The sequence below is a fragment of the Malaclemys terrapin genome, chromosome 4, assembly GCF_027887155.1.
Source record: "Malaclemys terrapin pileata isolate rMalTer1 chromosome 4, rMalTer1.hap1, whole genome shotgun sequence".
Classification (NCBI taxonomy): domain Eukaryota; kingdom Metazoa; phylum Chordata; order Testudines; family Emydidae; genus Malaclemys; species Malaclemys terrapin.
Genome location: NC_071508.1, coordinates 96,372,999 through 96,391,881, shown reverse-complemented (window position 1 = coordinate 96,391,881; position 18,883 = coordinate 96,372,999). Strand labels below are relative to the sequence as shown.

The 18,883-nt window shown below is 40.3% G+C and overlaps 1 protein-coding gene across 17 annotated transcripts in view; it reads left to right on the top strand.

The window, feature by feature from the left end:
- RYR3 (ryanodine receptor 3) overlaps positions 1 to 18,883 on the top strand; it is a 551,551-nt gene that overhangs the window by 184,069 nt on the left and 348,599 nt on the right. For all 17 annotated transcript variants that reach the window (XM_054027214.1, XM_054027212.1, XM_054027213.1 and 14 more), the window contains 5 exons: positions 2,077 to 2,172; positions 3,598 to 3,716; positions 7,439 to 7,572; positions 9,184 to 9,425; positions 10,789 to 10,981. In XM_054027214.1, the coding sequence (XP_053883189.1) occupies positions 2,077 to 2,172; positions 3,598 to 3,716; positions 7,439 to 7,572; positions 9,184 to 9,425; positions 10,789 to 10,981 (784 nt within the window). The remainder of the gene's footprint in view (positions 1 to 2,076; positions 2,173 to 3,597; positions 3,717 to 7,438; positions 7,573 to 9,183; positions 9,426 to 10,788; positions 10,982 to 18,883) is intronic.

Genomic DNA, 18,883 nt, shown 5'->3' with positions numbered 1-18,883 from the left:
AAGGCATTTTAGAAGAAGGACTTGTCGTATAGTGTACTTTTAGGTACATTTTTATTTCATTTTTACAAAGAAAGCTAGCTCTGGTGCAGAATGATGAGTAAGCTTGTGCCAAAGATTTAGAGCACAGGGAAACAAAGGACAGATGGAGTTTGGGGGAAGAGAAAATTCATGCTGGAGTGGAAGTGTATGCATCCCAATGAAGTCAATGGCAAACTTCCTATTGACTTTAGTAGGGTAAGGATTTTCATACCTTTCATTCAGCCATAATATCACAAATTAGAAAAGAAAGTAGGAAGAAAGCAGAGAAGAAAAGAGCAACCCCAAATTCTTTATTCTTTGTAGTTCTGTAGGACTGCTGTACATCTGCCCCTACCCCCGATATCTAGTATGAAATTTTCTTTCTTAAAAACAGAATACTTGCAGTCTTCATCTGTTCTATTGTAATAAGTAACAAAAATATATATCAATTATCCACCTTATAATAAAAATCTTTGATAATTGGCTTCAGTGGGCCAATAATTAGTATGGCTATTTTTGTCTTTGCTTGATGGTGTGTTTGCAGATTAGTGAGCTGTTCTGTGAGGGGGAAAAATTAAGAGTTAGTTAATTTCAGTTGCATTCAGAAAACAATGCATGTTCTGTGCTGCTGAACAATAATTATCCATTCCATAGCACCTTTTGCTCAGGAGGTGGAGCTAAAGGCCACTTATTTCACCTGGACTTGATCCTGTCCTGCAGCTGCATGGTCTTTTCTCTCCAGGAGATATTTGGGGACAACTTTAGAAGTGTACAGGCCCCTTGATCATGTGCTGTATATAATAGCTGAATTTAAGAAGGGTGGTAGTTTGTATAACTAATAATGGAGTAGACCACGGTGGGCAGATTTCCACCTTCCCAAGTGGAAGGATAGGTGAAATGCCTCCATGATATTTTACATGCCCTCCCATCTGGACCCTACAGGGGCTTCTCCATAAGCAGGGCCGGCTCCAGGCACCAGCTGAGCAAGCAGGTGCTTGGGGCGGCATGTCGGGCTCTTCAGCGGCAATTCGGCGGAGGGTACCTGTCCCTCTCGGAGGGAGAAACCTGCCGCCAAATTGCCGCTGAAGAAGAAAGCGGCGCGGTGGAGCCGCCGCCGATCGCGTTTTTTTGTGTTTTTTTCCCCAACGCTTGGGGCGGCAAAAACCCTGGAGCCGGCCCTGTTCACAAGTATGGGGTCTGTACTGGGAGCAGAGGGAAACCAGGTGGGTTGTGGGGAGGATTGAGTAGGCTCGGTGTGGGCCTAAGGAGGGGTATACACAGTGTCTAATGTCTGGCCCCAGATAGATTCTCTGGAGAAGATTGTACAGCCCAGGCATAGTCTCTTTTCCATGGGTCCCATTATACAATGGGATTATGGAAGGGGGTTATAGAGGGGTTGAGATAAAGATACTTCAGTTAATGGACTAATGGTGTGTTCGGATATAGCAAATACTGTTTTCTAAGTACCACTATTACCAGAGTTCTGCTTTATCAAATGGACCACTAACAAACCTCAACTAATGCACAACATTAAGAGTCTGAGATAAATTGTTTTAAGAGTGTATTAATCATTTAAAAGATGTCATGTTTCAAACATTTCAGTTGGATATGTACATTCCCTAACAAAATGGGAGCAGGATGGGAGGAAAAGGTTCTTTATGAATAAAAAGTAGTACAGTCAATTAATATTTTCATGGCTGCCTGTTAGTGTCAGCTGTGATGGCTTAATCAACTAGACTGACACCATCAAATTAATTTCACATAGGCTACTAAGCAGCTATCAAATGGTAACAACGTTTCCTACTGACCTGGGTAGAATTTGGATTAGTAAACTAGATTTCATTACCAGTTTCCTGAGCCAAGTGGTTCAAACCAAATCTAGATGGTTATCTTACTAATAAAAAAATTAAAATATATTTGGTTCATAGGACAAAGGAAGGAGAATTGTGATTTTCGTTTAGTTTATCCTAGAGATTATATTAAAATATTTGTATTCAGCACTGGTTGTTAACACTAATGATAGTTGAACCCTTATATTATCAAACCTTTTTTTTCCAGCTGCCCTCATTCGTGGTAACAGAAATAACTGCACCCAGTTTTCCAATAACCTCGATTGGCTAATCAGTAAATTGGATAGACTAGAATCTTCCTCAGGTAAGACCCATTTTATAAAAATAAGGTGTTGCTATTAATAATTCTATTACATTCCGTAAAAAGGAAAAGTTTTGCTTGAAAAAAAAATAGTAAGCATCAGAAAACAGCCTTTCTTGCATGAAAATAAAATTAAAGCCCACCTCTCAAATTAACAAACTGTTCTTTTTTAAGGCTAAGTCCACACTACCCGCCTGATTCGGCAGGTAGAGATCAATCTTCTGGGATTGATTTATCGCGTCTCATCTGGACGCGATAAATCGATCCCAGAAGCGCTCCCCCGTCGACTGCGGAGCTTCTGCTCGCCGAGAGGAGGAAGCGCTGTCGATAGGGGAGCTTGCCTGCGCCACGTGGACTCGCAGTAAGTAAACTTAGTTCGATATAGGAAACGTCGACTTCAGCTACGCTATTCTGCGTTTCCTAGATCGATGCCCCGCCCCAGTGTGGACCAAACCTAAGTAAATCTCTCAGATTAACACTCTGTTTCTTTTTTAGCCTATCATTTTCATTCTCCTTGCCAGGGGATGTTGTGAAGGCCAAGACTATAACAGGGTTCAAAAAAGAACTGGATAAGTTCATGGAAGATAGGTCCATCAATGGTTATTAGCTAGGATGGACAGGGATGGTGTCCCTAGCTTCTGTTTGACAGAAGCTGGGAATGGGTGATGGGATGGATCACTGATGACTACCTGTTCTGATCATTCCCTCTGGGGCACCTAGGATTGGCCACTATTGGAAGACAGGATACTGGGCTAAATGGAGCTTTGGTCTGACCCAGTATGGCCGTGCTTATGTTCCAGCCCTCCTCCGCTTTTTCCTTCGAATTTTCTTTTTCTTAATTTTCCTAGTAGCATTACAGTCAAAGAACCCTGAAATTAATTAATTAGGCCTGGTACAATCGTATGATTCATAGTAGTGCACAGTGGTTCTATTCCACAGCTACCAAAATAATTGCAAATAGCCTAGGTGCTGTTTGTGGCTCAGTCCCAGCAAATAACACCAAGAAAATTGTGTACATAAAAATCAGTTTTAAAAAAGTTTACAATAAAATACAGTCTGTTAGGAAGACTATTTACTTCAGTGACTAGCTGAAGCGAATTTTGTTTTTTCTGTGTGTTTTTACCAAGATTTAATTATAAATTAAATCATAAATTATAGTTTCAAGGTGCATTTTAACTTCCTGTCATACACAGAATTTTGTTTTTAACCAGAGAATTAAATTCAAAAGTAAATCCTATCCAATCTTCAGCAGGCTTTAAGGGCCAGCTGAGTTCATTCTTTTTAGTCTGGAAATATTGAATAGACTGAGTAAGAGAAGATATGATTACTTTTCCCTTAGGATGTTCTTTTTTCTTTCCCACGTTCTTAAATTGTATTCAGTTTTGCAGATTGTTTAATGTCTAAATGATTTTTGTGGCATTCATATAGGTATTTTGGAAGTATTACATTGCATCTTGATTGAAAGTCCAGAGGCTTTAAATTTGATAGCAGAGGAACATATCAAGTCTATTATTTCATTGTTGGATAAGCACGGACGCAATCACAAGGTATGATTTGAGAAATATAAGACATATTCGTAATATCAAGAGTAAGTTACAGAAAAAAGTGAACGTGTCTCTATAATGCCACCTATGTGAAACATAGTGTCCTTAAATATATTTAAAAAACCCATAGTGAAGAATACCTATTAAATTGCTTTGCAAAGAACAAAATGAAATATGTGAACTCTATAATTGCTTTTCTGTGTAAAATAAATCAGTGTGTATAGGAGACTGGGTCTTCAAAACATCCTTTCTATGCACAACCAGCACATTTGTGTCTGTTATAAATATTGATAGGCAACCAAATAATGTGTCAGAATAAGTAAAAAGCTACATGTAAATGTAATCTAGGACCTTGAGACTGTAAATTACTCCATATGGGTTCATGAGTCCACCTGCATGGAGTAACTTGCAGCCTTGGGGTCCAAGTTCACGGCTGAAGGACTTGCTCTACTGTTTTCATACATCTAACAAGACAGAGCTCAATCCTACAAGCCCTTACTCAGATAAGAAGTTCCATTGTCTTTTTCATTTGACTATGCATGTGAGCAAGGATTGGGCTCTGAGACTTTTTTAATTTAATTTTTACCATGACCAGGGATCACATGATACAGAAGGCCATAATCTAATCTCATTTTCACTAGTGTAAATACATAGAATTCAATAAATTATTCTGGATTTACATGGGCAAAGTCCTCCCAGAATGAGGAATGATATATTATCATTTATACATTCAAATATACAAAAGCAGAAATAAGAATATTAAGATAATATATTTTAAGAAAAGTTTCTTCTAAGTACATAACTAATTTATCCTGAAAAAAGTAAATGAATATTTCATAAAAGCTCCTTTTAAAAAATATACACATCATTTAAAAGGTTCTTACTGTCACCTAAAATCTAACTTTTTAAAAATGTATTGAATTGGTCTTGCAGATTAATACTATACCATGGATTGTAAACAAAGTGTCTAGTCAGGTACCACAGAGATCTTCGGTAGATCAGGTTTTATTTAATATCTTAATTATCTACAACAGAGAGTGTACATCATGCTAATGAAATTCACAGATAATGCTAAATTGGGAAGAGTTTTGAGCACCAGTAAAGACAGAGAAATAACCTAGAGATATTAGAAATAGGAGCAGAACACAACAAAATTCAAGTTGGAAAATCTATATTTGAAAGGAAAATTTTGAAACACAGATATGAAGTAGGCGAGAGAAAGCTGGAAAGCAATAATACTCAAGAAATTATTGAAGAAATAGTGGGAAGCAAAGTAGATAAGGGTATGAAATGTACTGTGGCAGCAAAGAAGGCCAACACAATTTGTAGCTGTATCAAGAATGGCATCACATTGTACAACAGAGAATAATTCTCTGGTATGACTGCAGTTGGAATATTACATTCAGTTCTGGGAACTTTAATATCTGGATGATATTGTCAAGTTGGAGAATGATTAGAGAAGAGGAATCACAATGTTTAGTGGGCTAGAACTTTTTACCGAGAAAGATTGTAAGAATTAAATATGGCATAGCTTTCTACAATATGGTATATATTCTAAAAATATCAGGAGGTTATAAACTCCATTTAGGAAACGTTTAGACCAATACAAGGTGACGTAACTGGAAGTATGCAATTAAAATTAAGAAAAGGAAAAATTTAGCTGATTATCAGGAAATACTTCCTGTCAGCAAGATCTGTAATGTTGTGAAATGGTCTCTTAAGAGACCCCTTCAGTTAGAACATTTAAATGTAGACTGCATAATGAGTATTAAAAATACAAAACAGAACAATTCTGCATTGGCAGGAAAAGGGACTAGATGGTCTTTCCATCTATAATAACTAGATTCTGCATCATAGGCTGATTTAAACTTTTTTTTTTGTTATTCTGGGAACAATGTTTCATTTGCCTGCTCGATTTGAAACTCTGTTTTGTAGTAAGGAATATCAAACAAGGAATCTCATTAACCCAATTGTATCCAAACATGAGGTTTTTAAAATGTTCTTTGTGTTTGTCTGGAGTAATATTGATATTCAGGGATGAGTTCTGACAAGCAGTCAGAGAATTATGCAGCATGGATTGATTTAAATCGAAGTGAAATCAATGGGTGTTAGGTTCCTAATTTGCAGATGCACTTTTGAAAATCCCTCTAGCATCTCTCTGTATCTTTAGGTACCTAAACACTTACCAAAATCTGGCCCTATGTCCTTTGAGATTTTCAGATTGTAGATTTCTGTCTACACCTGGTTTTCCTCTTCACTGATTGGAAAAAGAAAACAAGCTTTCCTGTTTTTTCAACTCCCAATCCATTTCTCAACTTTCCCAAATTAAGAAAATGTTTTCTCTGTACCTGCAAGCTAAACTGAAACCAAAGTAATTAAGCCAAAAGCTTTACTACACAACAGAAACACAAAGTACTTACATTTGAAAAAATGTAAAATAAACAAATTCATCCATTGTAAAGACTGAAAATAAATAGAGATACTTATTTAATATAATTCATGACATCGAGACATATTTACAAACCTTGAGTTGACCTCAGAAGCTTCCCCCCTTCTGTATACAATTAAAAGAGAAGCACCCTTTAACTCATTAAAATTTGAGGAGGTCTTTTTGATGCACCATATTTTTGCTTTTATTTTGAATGATTTTAATAGATTATAATAAATGTAGAACTTAACATAGGTTATCATAATTTTAAATTGACTTTTAAACAGGTTTATTTTTTTTAAAGAAAAATGTATTAATTAAAAAATCTGATGTAAATTTTGTAAAAATTGTTTTTTCTTTTAAATCATTGGTTTTTTAATCCACCTGGAACTCTGGTCATCAATTACATGAACAGGGTGTAAGCAGTATACACATCCTGTAAATATTTAGTACCTCAGTCTCATTTAGAGTATGTGTACCCTGCAAAAAATGTGTGTTCGTAAATTGTGTTAGCTAACCCTCGTTATGTAACCTGAATTAAAATAGCAGTGAAGACACAACAGCTCAGCTTTTAACTTGGGTTAACAGCTCAAGTCAACCCTAGGCTGCCATGTAGCAGAGTTAAAAGGAGAGTTGGTGTGTCTTCACTACTATTTTAATCCAAGTTAAGAACATGCCTTTTTTGCAGTGTAGACATATTCATACATTAAGGGCCCTTTACACTTCTCTGGGAGCGTAAAGGGAACTTAAAGTGAATGTAAACATCAGTGGCCAGGTAGAATAAATGTAAAGATGGACTCCTTTGTCTTATGTTTTGAGACTATATTCTGAATTAGAGAAGTAAGCAGTGTCAGCCAATAGTCAGGAAGAAAAGCAATTCTGATAAAGAGAGACCCTTAACTATCCCCCCCCACTTACACCACACTATTCCATTCCCCTGCTCCCCTGAACCTCAAAATCTTTTGCTCAAAACTCTAACTGAACCTAAACTAAGTACCACAGATCTTACAGGAAGACCTATTCTTGTGAGATTCATGTCATATTCCATCTTTGCAGACCTAAAGTGTTTTATATAGGGATAAAATTGTATGGGTGCTTGTTTTAACTTATTTAATGTCAACTGCCACTATTACAAGCTATGTCCAGTTCATGTATAACCAAAAATGTTAGAAAAATCACCAACGTTTTCATGTTATATTTCTCCTGTCTCCTGCATATTTTGAAAGGAAATTAAATTGAGATCAGGATTGTATTGTAAACAGTTACATTTACTTGACTGTACCCTGATCTGTTTTAGGTTCTTGATGTGCTTTGCTCTCTGTGTCTCTGTAATGGAGTTGCAGTGCGTGCCAATCAGAACTATATATGCGACAATCTACTCCCCCGAAGAGATTTGCTCTTGCAAACCCGCTTGATTAATGATGTGACAAGGTATAGTGCAGTGTTTATTTTGTTGCTATATTTGCAAATGAACAGAGCATTAGTATTTAGTATTACTTTAAATTAAGAAAATACTCTGTTTTATTCTGGTGACGGAAAATTGTTTCAGTCTTTATTAGCAATCACTGAAAGACATACTCTTTAGGAAACTTTTAGATGTTAACTGTTTTTAAAAGTTTCATGTTACTAACAATATAGGAAATGTTCTGGAAACTGTCTTGGAAGAGAAACTACTTGTTGAATTCCCACTTGAAAGGAATGAAAAATGGATTATTTATATAATACCATTAGTACACAAAATACAATGCTGTATTGTAACAAGGTTGCTGCAGGGCCCTCTTGGCTCCTGGGTTCAGTAACCACTGGTGCAGTTTATTTACAGGTCATGCTCCCACCACCTTTTCACCATACAGGTAGCCCTTTACCGTCTGGGGAGAGCTACCGCCCTGCTTCCTCTCCCTTCCTTTTTCCTTTCTTTCTGCTCCCCAGTGGCTTCCTTCCCCTGAGGCTTTTATACAACCCCAGGCTAATTAGGCCGCAGCTGTCTCTGCTTCCCCAATTAGGGGCAGGTGGTCTAACTGGCTCCAATTCGCCTCCCTTAATTGGAGCTGGAGTGACAGAGGGCTGGCTCAGCAGTTTCTGCTCAGTACCCTGTCACCTGTATGCACACTGGTGAAGTTTGCAAACAAGTATCAGGTCCCTTAGGGAGAAAGGATCAAGGCAAAAAATAAGTCCAATACAATTATAGTATAATACAGTACAAAAATTGTGTATTACATAAAAGTAATCAATGTTCTTTTTCATTCTCCATGCACACTAGCTAATAATGTACTATTTTCAAATTAGGAAATTAGTATTAAAAAGTTGATAGTTAATGATTATATATATTATTGAATAAAATTTGTACCTCTAATCTGAGTATACTTATGATATTTGGTCTAAATTTCTGAGATTTTGGAGTCAGCACTTGAGGGTTTCATATCCAGGTCTCCCCACTGTTTTGGCACTTCTAGCCGACATCACCTCAGTAATGTTATTCAGAGGAGTCCCATTCCAGTTCTCTATGGAGTGGACACCAATGTGCATGATGAGTGAGAACATCACTCTTCCATGAGAGAGAGTGAAACTAACTTTTTAGGCTGGTCCAAAGCAGGGCACTCCTGGATCAGCCTAAGAATAAACAGTATGTAAACATATTGCAAAATAATTTCTGTTTTATCAAGTATTTTATTTCTTCATGTCTCAACCCCCATCTTTTGGTGTCAGGAAAATAGAAACAATATTTTTTTTCTTTTTATAGGATATGTTTTTCCTCCATGCATAGCACCCTGGATTTATTTGTTGTTCAGTTCAGCTAAGAATTTGGCACAACTTTTCTCTATCTTTTATTTATTAGTAGTAGTATTTATTATTTATTATGCAGACATAGAAAGTCATTAAGCAGATAGAATCAGTCTGGACAGAAGTTTACATGATGGGTCTCCACATCTGAACTCGGGTGTCATATTTGCACAATGTAGTGTAGTGTCATATTCCAGTATTGCAACAAGCCAGGAATACATAGTATAAAATGTACAATCTAATGTATCTCTTCTATTCTAGCATGAGGCCAAACATATTTTTGGGGGTTGCTGAGGGCTCTGCACAGTATAAGAAATGGTACTTTGAACTAATAATCGATCAGGTAGACGCATTTTTGACGGCAGAACCCACTCATCTACGGGTTGGCTGGGCCTCTACATCAGGTTATGCTCCTTATCCTGGAGGTGGAGAAGGATGGGGCGGCAATGGTGTTGGTGATGACCTCTACTCCTATGGTTTTGATGGCCTACATTTGTGGTCTGGTAAGTACTCTTTAGGCATATTTTTCAATTATTCTTACCAATAACCTTCAAAAAATTAGTATTCAGCAATAATATATCCCTAAATATTACTCCTAGGGCATCATTACTCCATTGCATGCTATTTTGCCATGAGCCAGATTCCACTCTCCAATGCTCAGGTTGGATTATTCTGGAATTCTACCTCTATAAATAGAATCAAATTCCTAGGCCATTGTTTTTATCAATTTGTCATCATCTAACCTAGTCTGTTTTCCATCTGCATGGGGACATGTAGTGCACTGGATCCATGCATGGAACTCCCATTGACATCAATGGAAGTTCTACATGCAGATCTACAGCAATATAGGGCCCTTAGTGTGCCTGAGGTAGCAGATTATTGAATTATATCGTGTGTGGGATAGCAAAGAACACAAATTAATAACATTCAAGATCAGTGAATGTTCCCTTACTGTGTAATACAGTATTTCATTATGATGCAACATGATGGAATTTCTGTTTTATTCAGTTAGGGTTTTTCAGCACAATTTTCTAGGTTATAAAAAAGCAATGTTAAAAGAACTATATTCAGTTTGCAAAGTCAAGCACTCAAAAGTTAGAAAATGCCAGAATATAGGCCTGTACAACCTTAATTAGCCCACTTGTATGTGCACATTGTGATAAAGTCTTTAATGGCATGATCACACATTTCATTTTCACAGGACTCCTGCCTCATCCAGTATACAGGATGGACCCTGCTCCCTTAATGAGCATCTATAAAATCTTTTGTGTTCTCCTTGTTCAATGTGTGGGTCATGCCTTATTTATTGCACACTATTCAGAAGTATGAGAGTTTATATCCCCTCTCATTTTATTTAGTCCTCTAACTGTGGATGCTCTCATTATCCCTATAAATATCGAATCCTGTCCATGAATGAAGTTAATTCTAATGCATTGGGCACTCTGATATTTCATGAATAACTGAAATAAGACATAAGTACTTGGGCAAATGATCTGCCAATCACTATTAGCTTTATATAGGCAAAGGCTCTTGCGTTAGGTCATAGCATGAGCACACATTGCCTGAGCTGAGCATATTCTTTTTGCTAACCGCTTCAGAGGTCTCAAGTGATTTGCTCAGTTCACGCACTGTTCTGCCACTTATCAGTCTGGAGAATGTAGCTTGTTGTCTGACTTTTAAAGCAAAAACCGTCACAAAGCAGATGAAGACAAGGTTATGTCTTCATGTTTGAAAGAAAATAAATGATTTGAAATAGCTTGTGAGGCTGTCAAAATTGTTGTGTCGGGATAGTTGCTATTCTGTTGCTAACATCTTAAATACAGGAAATCGTTCAAAGCCTTTCTCCCCTAACTCCTTTCTCATCAGGTCGAGTACCCCGAGCTGTAGCATCTGTCAATCAGCATTTGTTGGCATCCGATGACGTAGTTAGCTGCTGCTTGGATTTAGGGGTGCCCAGTATTTCATTCCGCATTAATGGACAACCTGTACAGGGAATGTTTGAGAACTTCAATGTCGATGGACTTTTCTTTCCTGTGGTGAGCTTCTCTGCAGGTGTCAAGTAAGTGCTTGATCTCTTCCGATTAATATTTTGGTCTTTTTGCCATCTGTCATGCTGAGTATTGTTTAACATACATGATTTCTTTTATTTTATTTCTTCGATACTCTACTACTATGTCAGGAAAAAAATACATCCATTTGTTTAGAGACTACTTGGTTTGGAGTTGGAACATGGAACTTTTGATCTCTTGGTGATTGATTTGAATCTGTCTCAGGGCTGACAATGACTGAAATCATTATCATTTGATGGCTTTTTGGTGACTTAGTGGAAGTTAGTATGGTCTCAGTCCAGGTATCCACTTCAGAAACACAGCACCACAACTGCATTAACTGAAACCTTTGTCGGCAATCTCAAAAAGAGGTAAAAAAATAAATTATCATGAAGACTAAACTCCCTTCTCACACTAGAGAACTTGAAGAACAATAGTGAGGCAGTATGGGAAACCTTATATACTCTACTGCCCAGTCTCCACGTGTTTTATAGAAAAATGAAGACTTTTGACTTCAGAACTGTCTGTCTGGCACCTTTCACCACACCTAAACTCAGTTCCAAAAATATTTTTCAAGTGTGATTCTATTCTCAAAAGTCACTGGGTAAAAATAGTACCCTCTTTCTTAAGAGAGCTGATTAAACTATTAAGTCTGTTTACTTCAGTGACTAAAATAAGTTATTAATATTAGCATTGTTAACATTACAAAGACAGCATAGTAGACTGTAAGGTGGATTCTATTCTGGCTTTTCAATGATCATCAGAATTATTACCTAAAATTTCCAATCAGTTACACCTGTGCTGAACTGTTAGGCACAGGAAGCTCTGGGGGCCTAATTTATGCTTTATTACTGTTTTGATTTGCAAGTAGGAAAGAATGAAACCTGACTTTCAGAAACCAGGATCATTCTGCAAGTAAGGAAATCATTGAGAGGATGTGATGGTGTGTAAAAGCTCTATGCTGAGCTAAAATGAGAAGGGATTAATGGCTTGGCCTGCAGTTCTGCAACACATGCAAGAAGTATCAAGCCTAGAGGGAATAATCAGGAAAGGAACCAGCAGCGAAGGAAAAGAACAAGGTGTAGAGGGCATGGCCACCTCCTGTTCTTTTTGCGGATACAGACTAACACGGCTGCTACTCTGAAATTTGCAGAGGGGGAATCTCTCTGTAGGTCTGGAATGAATTGAGTCCCACAGTTGTGACCTACATCCCACCCAGAATAGAAAGGAAGAGCATCGGGGTTTACATTAGGGAAGAAAAGCTCAGCTACAGATGATTCATCCATTTAGCAATTAGGAAAAGTGGCTAGGTTTTCCTGAGATAAAGGAAGTCTGAGGACTAGCTGTATGTGGGCTTTTCCCAAGGAGTTGATTTCACAAATGTTATGAAAATCTAGTCAATGGGAGAACTCCCAGGCCTCTCCAAACAGAATAGTCAGAGGGCCTGGAAAGAAACGAGGAGTAGGAGTGGGTTTTACTCTCCCTCTGGAACCGACATTACTCTCTACCCAACTTAGAGTGTAGATGGACAAGAGCTGGCTGAACATTTTCAGAAGGAACAGTTTTCCACTGGAAAATGCTGATTCAATAGAATTGACCCATTCTGTGGGAACAGTCAGGAGGAGCACACTCCATCAGCCCCTCTGATTGATTGGCTTTCCTCTGCAGCCACTTTAGGCTGTCTGGAGGACGTCTTTCTCCTTTACTCTGGGGAAGGGTGATGCAGGGCCATGAGACCTCCATCAGTGGGCCTCTGGACCTAGTCCACCCTGCCACATGCTTCCCCCTTCAGACAGGCTTGTAGCAGTGGTTCTTGCCCCCAACAGTCAAGGGGCACTCTGGGCTGCCTCTGGCTCTCTTCAGCCTCTGGCTCTTGGGCTACCTCTGCCTCTGGAGCTAGCCCTCTTTGGCCTTGGTGTCTGGCTCTAGTTCTGCCCAATAAATACTTAAAAACTTGCCTGTTTTCCGTGGCTGCCTCTGGCTCTAGCTCCCTTCAGCCTCTGCCTCTAGCTTCGTCTTACTGCTTTCTGTCTCAGCTTCTGGCTCCGGCTCTCTTTCAGCCTCTGGCCTCACACAATAAAACAGTTAAAAGCTTGCATCTGAAGAAGTGAGGTTCTTACCCACGAAAGCTTATGCTCCCAATACTTCTGTTAGTCTCAAAGGTGCCACAGGACCCTCTGTTGCTTTTTACAGATTCAGACTAACACGGCTACCCCTCTGATAGTTAAAAGCTTGCCACAGTAAAACAGTTAATTTCAACCTAGCCCCCTTTAGACAAGATCAGTGTGAAGATCCCACTTCTGGTACCATAATGTAATGGTACACCCACCTCTCATTGGTGCCCCCTTTTCTCTGGCCAATATGCCTGCAATCAGTCTCTTTCATGGGGTGGCTCCCCCTTTGGTTGGTTGATTGCATGTGAGCCTGCTTTTGGTTTTAGTTCTTATATTGCGTGCACTTCCCCTCCTCAGCTGATGGTTATCTTGGTGGGTCTTCAGCGACTCAGTCCTCTGGCCGAGCCACATACATTGTTCCCCCTTCTGGGGTATATGGTACAAGTTCTTATCTTGGCACTGGTATGGGGCCATAGCTGTAAGGCTGCTGCCAGAAGCACTGCCTTCTTCAAGCACCTAGCCGGGGCCCATCTCGGTACTGGTGGTGTTTCAGCAGGTCTCCCTGGGCTCAGTCTTCAACCAGACCAGCGGGGCCCATCTTGGTACCCTCGGTGGCCTGGCCAGGTTCTGTGTTCAGTCCCCCTGGGCTTCAGCCTGCCTGCACTGACCTTCCACTGGTCCTGCTGCTCTTCTTGCCAGCCAGGCACCCGGAATTCAGCAGTCTTCCCTGGGCTTCAGTTCTGTCTACAGTGAGATCTCTGTGGTACTGCTGCTCTTCCAGCCAACCAGTCACCCAGTCTTCATTCCTTGAACTCCACACAGCAATTGAAATTCTCTGCTCTGCTGCTTATCTTTTATATAAGGCCCTTCTGGCCCTGGATTGGCTGCTCCATGCTGCCAGGTTAAGACCCCAAAATCCCTGACAGCCTCCTAGATCTCTTCCTCTTCATCCCAACTTCCTGACTCAGCATCCCGGTGAGATTTTGCATCCAGTGCTCAGCTCCCTGTGTCTCATGGCATGGATGCTTCATGGTTAGATGAGGAGGAATGATGTTCGGAGACCATCCAGCAAATCTTGCTTAATAGTAGAAAGCCCTCCACCAGAGTGGCCTATTTAGCCAAGTGGAAGTGGTTCTCAGTGTGGTTGCTAGCCCAGGGAGTTCGGTCAAAGATGCTGTGATGAAGCAGAGCAACAGCTGGCCAGCACACCAGGGATTAAAGAGACTCTCTGGGCCAAGCTAGCCCCACCCTGTTATACCTCCAGCTAATGCCAGTTCTGGAGGGAGGAGAAAAAGAGAGCCTGGCTCAGTTTGGGGCTGACTGGCGAAGGGGCAGGAGCTATCCGCCTCTGTAACTGAGGGGAAGGATCACTAACCTGCCTGCCAAGACCGCCACCTGAGAGGAAGCACTGTCTCTCCAGCCACAGAAGACTCTGGAGGAGTTTAGCACCAAAGGAAACTGAGGGGCAAAACCTAGGGACTTTGTGGGGCTCGGCCTCCCCAGCGTGCAGCTGACTGCCTGAAGCAGCCTGGGATTGTGACGAGGTTAAAGGCCCACAAGAGGACCCTATGGGAAGCAGGCCACCCAATTAAGTGGACTAGAGGGGCCATGCTCCAAACAGATCTGATTGGTAGGAAGTAGCCCAGGGCTGGGACCTGGTGAAGAGGGAGGGCCCAGGTTCCCCTCTCTTCCCCCCTTACCTTAAAGACTGAGGGCCCACAACCAAGTAGGGGGCTGAGAACCATGCACTCTAACCAGTAGGCTGTACGGGCCTCCGGGCCATTCAGTAAAGATACCTTGAATTCAGGACATCTTGGAGTACCTGTTGCACCTTCAGTCTTCCAATATTGCACTTAGTTCATTGAGAGTCATCTGGCAGCGATTTCTGCATTTCATCCACCCACCCATGAGAAATCAGTAACCATCCACTGGTAAAAGACCTTAGTGCTGTGGGACCTAAGTTGCTGTCTTAGCGGCTCTTATGGCACCTTGTTCGAGCCTCTGGCAACTTCTTTTTTCTCCCTCTGTGTCAGAAAACTGCTTTCCTTATAGTGATCACATCTGCAAGGAGTGTGTGCGAGTTGCAAGCTTCGATGGCAGAGCCTCCTTACACACAATTTTCCAAAGATTGTAACCCTGCAGCGCACCCTAAGTTTTTTATCTGAAGTTGTTTCTCTTGAACCAAGTTATGTCTACCAGAGTTCTTCCCTAAGTCACATTCAACCCAAGACGAGCAACGTCTTCACACAGGATATCAGGCAATGTTTAGCTTTTTCCCTAAGAACTAAATCTTTCCATTCTTCATCCTGTTTGTTTGTTTCATATGCAGATCGAATGAAAAGGCAAGTAGTCTCACCACAGACAATCTCCAGGTGGATACCTTCCTATATCATGACAGCATACAAAGTACCTCAGACTGACCTCCTCCTAGGCTGCAAGCTCATTGCATAAGCGCCCAGGCAACATCAATGGCATTTCTAAAGTGAAGCTCCTATACTGGCATCTGCAGAGCTACCACTTGGTCCTCTACATACATTACAAATCACTACTGCATCCAGATGTGAACTTTGGGAAGGCAATCCTGCAGTCCTTGGTTAAATAGCCCACCTCCTGCAAGTACAGTTTGTGAGTCACCTACATGAAATACACGGCTGCATCTATTCAAAGAAGAAAGAATGGTTACTTACTTTTACTGTAACTTGTTCTTTGAGATGTGATGACAATGTTCATTCCACAACCCACTCCTATCCCGTATGCATCAGAGACTGTTCTCTGGATGTTGGATGCGAAGAAACTAAGGGTGGTTGGAGCAACACCACTTTTATATAGCCAGGGGTGGGCCTAGGGCCACAGAGTGCAAGTGCTACCCTTATGGGTACTGCTAGGCAAAGTTCTCCAGCTTTGGTGCACTGGGCACGTGCACACCTACATGAATACGTGTCTGCATCCCATCTCAAAGAACAACAGTTACATTACAGGTAATTATCACCACATCAAAAGATTCTTAGAGCAGTCTCACTCAATCCTCTTGTGATATACAGGTTCCCTTCTTGGAGCTTGAATTGGGTGCTAGGAGCCTTAACAAAACAACCATTTGAACACCTACATTTTTTTGGCCTAATTTCTCTCACTCAAAGTTTCTTTCTTAGTAACAGTCTCCTTGGCAAGGAGGGTATTGGAAGTTGGAGCATTTTCTATGGAGCCTCATCTATGTATTTTTCATAATGACAAATTCTTTGTCTGGACCTGTCATTTATTCCAAAAATAAATACATTTTTTCACAGTTCTTTTCCCCTAATCTAAGCATCCCAAGGAGATTGAATGTCATAAATTAGGTGTCAGAAAAGTACTTAAATCTATCTCAAGAACACAGCTCTTTTCATTTTATATCACTCTCCAGTTAAAGGGAAGAAAGCTTCTAAATCCTCTATTACAAGGTGGATTAAGGCAGAGGTTGCTGAAACCTATAGAGCATTTGGAGTGAATTCACCAGATAATGTTACAGCCCACTCCCAGAGGGGTTCAGCAACCTCTTGGGCAGAGAAGTCTTGCGCTTCATATGAATCTGTAAGGAAGCAACGTGGACATCAGTGGACACACTCACAAAGCACCTCAAAGTGGATTTCCTTTCTTCTTCAGATTCAGCTTTGGGGAGAATCATTGAACTGGAAGGGACCTCAAGAGGTCATCTAGTCCAGTCCCCTGCACTCATGGCAGGACTAAGAATTATTTAGACCATCCCTGACAAGTGTTTGTCTAACCTGCTCTTAAAAATCTCCAATGATGGAGATTCCACAACCTTCCTAGGCAATTTATTCCAGTGCTTAACCACCCTGACAGTCAGGAAGCTTTTCCTAATGTCCAACCTAAACCTCCCTTGCTGCAATTTAAGTCCAGTGCTTCTTGTCCTATCCTCAGAGGTTAAGAACATTTTTCTGCCTCCTCCTTGTAACAACCTTTTATGTACTTGACAACTGTTATCATGTCCCCTCTGTCTTCTCTTCTCCAGACTAAACAAACCCAATTTTTTTCAATCTTCCCTCATAGGTCATGTTTTCTAGACATTTAATCATTTTTGTTGCGCTTCTCTGGACTTTCTCTAATTTGTCCACATCTTTCCTGAAATGTGGCACCAAGATCTGGACACAGTACTCCAGATGAGGCCTAATTAGCGCAGAGTAGAGCGGGAGAATTACTTCTTGTGTCTTGCTTACAACACTCCTGCTAATACATCCCAGAATGATGTTCGTCTTTGTTTGTTTGTTTGTTTTTTGCAACAGAGTTACACTGTTGACTCATATTTATCTTGTGGGCCACTATGACCCCCAGATCTCTTTCCACAGTATTCCTTCCTACGCAGTCATTTCCCATTTTGTATGTCTGCAGCTGATTGTTCCTTCCTAAGTGGAGTACTTTGCATTTGTCCTTACTGAATTTCATCCTGTTTACTTCAGACCATTTCTCCAGTTTGTCCAGATCATTTTGAATTTTAATTCTATCCTCCCAACCACTTGCAACCCCTTCCAGCTTGGTATCATCCACAAACTAGAACCAGACCCAGCACTGATGCCAGCAGGACCCCACTAGTTATGCCCTTCCAGCATGACTGTGAACCACCGATAACTACTCTCTGAGAACGGTTTTCCAACAAGTTTTGCACCCACCTTATAGTAGCTCCATCTAGGTTGCATTTCCCTAGTTTGTTTATGAGAAGGTCATGCGAGACAGTATCAAAAGCTTTACTAAAGTCAAGATATACCACGTCTACTGCTTCCCCTCATCCACAAAGCTTGTTACCCTGTCAAAGAAAGCTTTCAGGTTGGTTTGACACCATTTGTTCTTGACAAATCCATGCTGACTGTTACTTATCACCTTATTATATTCTAGATGTTTGCAAATTATTTGCTTCAATATCTTTCCAGGTACAGATGTTAAGCTGACTGGTCTGTAATTCCCCGGGTTGTCCTTATTTCCCTTATTATAGATGGGCACTATATTTGCCCTTTTCTCTCCCGTCTTCCATGACTTTTAAAAGATAATCGCTAATGGCTTAGATATTTCCTCAGTCAGCTCCTTGAGTATTCTAGGATGAATTTCATCAGGCCCTGGTGACTTGAAGACCTCTAACTTGTCAAAGTAATTTTTAACTTGTTCATTTCCTATTTTAGCCTCTGATCCTACCTCATTTTCACTGACATTCACTATGTTAGACATTCAATCACCACCAACTTTCTTGGTGAAAACCGAAACAAAGTCATCATTAAGCACCTCTGCCATTTGCACATTTTCTGTTATTACTTATCCCCTGCCCCCCGCTGAGTAATAGACCTTCACTTTCCTTGGGTCTTCCTCTTGTTTCTAATGTATTTGTAGAATGTTTTCTTGTTACCCTTTATGTCTCTAGCTAATTAGATCTTGTTTTGTGCTGTGGCCTTTCTATTTTGTCCCTACAAACTTGTGTTATTTGTTTATATTCATACTTCAGAATATGCTGCCACAGCATTTATCTGGGGTCAGTCCCCATGTGCATTATTTGAATCCTCTCCCTGCAACCCCTTCCCTGGGGGTGAGTACTGCTTTGCACATCCTGCAGTACAGACTACTTATCTGTGAATTTTCTTTCCAATACCCTCAGATGGTCTGGCCCACCTGGAGAATTAATTTTTCTTAGAATTATAGGTTTTTTCCTCTGTTTTCACAGATTAGAATGGAAAATACATGCTTGTGTAAAGGAATATTTGTTTGTTCCCTAAGTCTCTGTTACAAGATTCACATGTTAAATTTAGGTGACTAAGGGTT